Source organism: Condylura cristata, unplaced genomic scaffold (genome assembly GCF_000260355.1).
Source record: "Condylura cristata isolate star-nosed mole 26May11 unplaced genomic scaffold, ConCri1.0 scaffold00024, whole genome shotgun sequence".
Classification (NCBI taxonomy): Eukaryota; Metazoa; Chordata; class Mammalia; order Eulipotyphla; family Talpidae; genus Condylura; species Condylura cristata.
The window spans coordinates 9,259,879-9,265,076 of record NW_004567125.1 but is presented as its reverse complement, the minus strand read 5'-3'; the positions used below and the strand labels follow the sequence as shown (position 1 = coordinate 9,265,076).

The window sequence follows — 5,198 nt, the reverse complement described above, 5'->3', positions numbered from 1 at the left end:
TTGGGGTGGGCGGGTACCATTTAAGCCCCTGAGCCAGCACTGAGGGAGCAGGAGGCACCTTCTGCCCTTGGGCGCTCTTTGTGGCTGGTAAAGACATGATTAGAGGGGCTAGGACACGGCCTGATGGAGAGGGGTTGGAGGGTCTGCTGGAGTCAAGAGGTAAACAGGAGCCCTGACCTCCATTAGCAGTGTGTCCAGGGAGGAAGACGCAGCATTCAGAAGACAATGCCAGAACCCACTGCCATGTGATAAAGTGGGGAGAGGAAGGCAGGCCCCCTGAGAGACAGCGCTGGGGTGGGGTGGGGGCTCCTCAAGAAAGCCCTGGGGATGGCAGAAAGGAAAGCCTCGACAGAGGGGCAGGCTGATGGAGCATGGGGGGAGGAAGGTCTTTCCAGCAGGTTGCTGAGGAGCCCAGAAGTAAAGATCACGGGTGGAAGGGCTTCTACAAGGCAGGCATGGCCCGCTTCCTGTCTGGATGAGGACTCCGGACTGGTGGAGCACCTGGAGGGAGGCTGGGCAGCGTACCTGTGAGCAGCAGGTAGCCCCATTTTGCTCCTGCTACCCTGGCCATCATCCCATGACTCAGGGCCGGGGCACTGGCTTGGGCCCGGAACCCAGACTGGGTGCCCCGGCCTCAAGCCTGGCAGGAAGGCTGGGGGAGTGCATCCCCAGGGCTGGCTGAGGCTGAGGCCCGGAGGGCCTGCTGGCTGGCCTACAGTGTCAAGGGGCGAGTCTCTCGATGAAGTTTGGACCTGAATCCGGCTGTGCCAGGCCAGGGACGGGAGGTCTCAGGCCAGGCCCTTCTGCTCCGGGATCCCATTCTGCGGCGTGTACCTACTTCGCAGGGTTTCTCTGTGTTACAAAGGGTCACTAAACAGATGCTCATGCATTCGTGTCTTCTATGCGAATTTCCACGTCCGGCCGCCTCTCCCTTGTCTCGGGGCCTGTTCTCCAAAGTGGTAGTGCTGGGAGCTCACTTCGAGCAGCCTTCCCCAGCGCACAGTGGGCGGCGCCTGGGCGGGATGGGGGCCCGCCCCGCAGACAGGTATTTCCAGTCCGGCCAGAGAACTGGGGGGGAGGAGGACAGGGCCTGGATCGGAGCAGCTAGGGGCGGTGGATCCCCCGGGAGGAGGCGCTCCCGCCCGGGCTCGGGTTTCCGCCGTCGTCGGTCCCGGAGCGGGTTAGGGGAGAAAGGGGCGGAGGGCTGGTCCACAGGGGAGGACGCCCGGGGAGCAGCCCAAGCTCCCCAGAGCCGGAGCTCCGTCCCGACCAGGGCGGGAGGAGCGGCTTGGGGGCCCGGAGCTCCACCCTGCGACCCGAGCGCACGTGCACCGCCCCGCGCTCCGAAACTACAACTCCCAAGCGGCTCGGGGTCGCGCCCGCCCGCGGTCCCCCGGCCGCGGGAGGGGATTGGCCGTCTCCAGGCGACTGGGCGCGGGGCGCAGGGCGGGAGGCGGGCCCGCCCCCCATTGTGTGGCCTGAGCGCTGCTGGCGGAGGTGAGGGCGGGGACGCAGCGGGATGGAACGGGGTGTGGGGGGCAGTGCGGAGTTGGGGGACAGCAAAAAGCGCGGTGTTGTGGGGTGGGAGTGGAGTTCTTTGCGGGGTAGGACCTGGAGAGTGAAGTGGAATTCTTGGTGGACTGGGGGTTCCGGGAGAACTGAAGGGGTACTGGAGGACTAGCGGTGGGGTTGGGGAGGGCATCTTTGGAATCCCTCCCCAAAGCAAGGAGGGGTACCAGGGGTCCGGAGAAAATAAGAGAGAAGGGAATTGGGGTGGGTGGCAGAGTGCATTGTGGGCTGAGGTAGAAAAATTGGAGGGGGAATTGCGGGGAGGAGAGGCAGTGGCAGGGCTGAGGAGGCAGGAGTTCCGTGAGGCACGGAAAACCTGGTGCAGCTGGAGATGAGGTGCGGCGAAATGGGAATGGGGCAGTCAGAAGTCAGGACAAGCGGAGTAGGGATACTGGGGGGCGGGAGGGGGGCAGGGCAAGGTGAGAGGCGAAGGAGTTGCGTGATCTTAGGAAAAGCAAAATAATTCGGGGGTACCTGGTTCCCAAGGTTATCAGAAAGCTAAGCCAGGAGGGACCTCTGCTCCTCTCCGCCCAGAAAGGTTTTGCAGGGAGGTGCTGGGGGCTGCTGCGCTCGTGTCCGGGTGGGAAGCAGAGGGATGTTTGCTGGAGACTTGGAGGGAGTTAGACACGGTGCTGTTAGGGAGAGGAGAGACTGGGCCAGGAGAAAGGATGTTTGCTCATGGGCCACCACCACTGAGGCCAGGAGTGGGGTGAAGCTGCATGGCAGAGCCCACTGGGACTTACCAGGCCTGAGGCAGCGCTCCTGTCGCCCAACCCACTGCCCCCCAGCTCTGGGGCAGTCAGGAATTCCTACCCTCCGTGCCCTGGCACTGCCTTGTACACTCGAAGGACTGGTCTTAGGGATCTCCCCTGGGGCTGGAGAAGGCTAAACCTGGCAGGCCCTGCCCACCCATACCTGCTGCTCCCCCCCTCCCCCCATTTGGTAGGAGCTAGGGGAGGAACTGGAGTTGCTGCTGCACTTGGGTTGTGGTGCCAGGGGAGGGAGAGCTGTTGGCAGCAGCATGAGAGGTGGAGCCAGCTGCAGGCTCAGGACCTGCCCAGACCTGGAGGAAGCTGCCTGGCCCCCTACCTGCAGGTAGGGGTGGCCTCCCCCACCCTCACTCCCCAGTAGCGAGGGGAGGAAGACAGGCTTTCAGGTTCACAGAGCCTGGGGAGTGGAGGGACTTGATGGGGGTGGGGGCTTGGGCGTCCTTTCTGGGGGTTCTAATCCAGGCTTGCCTTTGATGGACTGGGTGCCCCTGGGGAGGACTCCCTGGCTCTCCCAAGTCCTCGCTTGTCACAGAACATGGGTGGAGTTGATGGTGCTCGTCTGGGTTAATAGCAGTGGGGACCGAGGAGAGTGAGGAGGCCAGACCACGTCTCTTTTCTCCCAAACTTCCTGAGAATTCTGAGTAGATAGGACTCCCTGTGTCTTGCCTGTTTTCTGAGACCCTCAGTAACCCAGGTAGCCCCAGGGTTCCTTGGCTTTCCTGAGATCTCCCCACCTCTTCTGCCCCCATGGTGGCCTCCCCTGTCCGTCTCCCCTACCCCAGCATGCCCGCCCCTCCTGTCCCTCCATCCCAGCCCTTCAGCCTCCGACCCTGTGCCGGGCCCCTTGTTCTCCCGCTCCTCTCCTTCGCTCCTTCCTCTCTCAGACCTTGGGTTTCGTGTTTTCCAACTGGCTGGGTGCACATGCCTTGCGTTTTGTATTTAGATCCAGTCTCGGGGAGAGGCTCTGTCGGTGGTCACCAGCCGAGCCCTAGCTGTCCTGAAGAGAGAACTGAACCTGCTACTGGCCAGAAGGACTGACCGGGCCTGCTGGCTGTTTGCGCCGCGGGCCCCTCCGCCTGGGCCCTGCACGGAGGGGCTGGCCGGCTGGCGGCTGGGCTATGGTTTGGTGCCTTAGTCTGGCCGTTCTCAGCCTGCTCATCAGCCAGGGGGCTGACGGTGAGGACACCTGGGTGCAGGAGCCCTCTTGTTCTGGGGAAGGGGGTGGGGGGAGGGGACATTGCCTGTGTTCCCTGCAAGAGAGGGTGGGGGGCAGGACTGCTCACTTCACAAACTCCCAGGGACCCTGCAGAGAGTGTGGATGGACTCTCCTCTCTCTCTCACCTAACTGCCACTGTGCTCTCCTGCCACCCACCCTGCAGGTCGAGGGAAGCCTGAGGTAGTCTCCGTGGTGGGCCGGGCTGGGGAGAGCGCGGTGCTGGGCTGTGACCTGCTGCCGCCCGCTGGCCGGCCCCCCCTGCATGTCATCGAGTGGCTGCGCTTTGGGTTTCTGCTCCCCATCTTCATCCAGTTCGGTCTCTACTCTCCCCGAATCGACCCTGATTACGTGGGTAAGACTTATCCTCGGTGGGAGGGAGGGAGGAATCACCCCAAAGGCCGCTGGAGGAGGGGAGGGCGGTGGAGGCCTCTTCCTGACCACCCAGCCCCTGCCCAGCCTCCTCTCAACACTGCCTGCAAGTGTGGCTTTGCTCCCAGCACTGCTAATCCACCCAAGGCTCCTGCATTTTCACGCGCACACATGCACAGGCACACACGTACACAAACACACTGCATGCTTCAGTTGTGTGTTCGGAGCTCCACGTGGTCTGCTCTGGAGGACACCCTGCAACCCCTTCCACGTGCCTGGCTTTACCCATTCTCTGATACCCCTCTTAGATCTCAGCCTGAAGCCCCCACACACGGTCGTGAGGGCCCCTTGCCACCCCCCACACCCTTGGCCCTTTTCTAGTCACTGGCTCTCTCTGCTCACCCCCCAGCCCCACTATCTTTAATGCTAGTTTGGGGGCTTCTGGGGAGTGACTGATGGGCTGCAGGGTGGGTGGATCTGTGTGCTTCTCCCGTGCGGTGCAGGCTGATTCTGAGCTCAGGCGAGCCTGTGCACGCCAGGGGCCGGGGAGGCCACATGCCTAGAAATCAGCAAATGATGGGTTGGGCTGTGTTGCCGCCCCAGGTGGCTCCTCTGTGGACTTAAAATAGTGCATGGGCCTCCCTGGGGCCTCCCCTGCACCCCAGCTACTCCCTGGAAAGGCTCAGAGTCCTTCTGATCCAGATGGAGCTGTGATCCTAGCGGTTTCGTGCAGGGCTCTTGGACCACGTGGGAGGACCCAAGGATGGTCTGCCCCACCTTCCAAGGAAAACCCCTGGGAAAGGCCATCTGGGAGGCCTTGATGGGGGAGGGGGCCCACCCTTTAGTTTGAATCTGGGAGAAGCCTGAGGATTGGCTGAGCCCTCTCCTGGGGCAAGCTGAGCAGACCGGAGGCTGGAGCGGAGGCTGGGGCAGGTGCGCAGAGGGAAGGTTTATTTTCAAACTAGGGACAGTTGTTGGCAGACAGCCTGGTGGGAGCATTTATGTCTACACAAGCCCATGAGAACAGATGACAGGGGGCCCCATCTAGGACAAGCGCAGGGAAGCGGCTGCTCTGGCCCAACCCCCTCCGCTCTGCCTGCGGGCCTGGGAGGAGCTGGGCTGGACTGAGCTGGCAGACTGGCTGGCTGGCTGGCTGGGGAGAGGAGGGGAGGAGTAGGGAGAAGGGGTCCTGGACAGAAGATGTGTGCTTCTCCTTCTCCCCACCCTCTGGCCTGTCTGGGTCCAGCAGGCAGAGAAAGGCAGAGGGCCACTAG

At 62.8% G+C, this 5,198-nt stretch overlaps 1 protein-coding gene across 2 annotated transcripts in view; it reads left to right on the top strand.

The window, feature by feature from the left end:
* Positions 1–3,442: 3,442 nt before the first annotated feature.
* The window catches only part of IGSF9 (immunoglobulin superfamily, member 9), a 14,820-nt gene continuing 13,064 nt past the window's right edge, over positions 3,443–5,198 (top strand). For both annotated transcript variants that reach the window (XM_004688368.2, XM_004688367.2), the window contains exons 1-2: positions 3,443–3,515; positions 3,719–3,907. In XM_004688368.2, the coding sequence (XP_004688425.1) occupies positions 3,458–3,515; positions 3,719–3,907 (247 nt within the window). In that variant the 5' untranslated portion in view covers positions 3,443–3,457. The remainder of the gene's footprint in view (positions 3,516–3,718; positions 3,908–5,198) is intronic.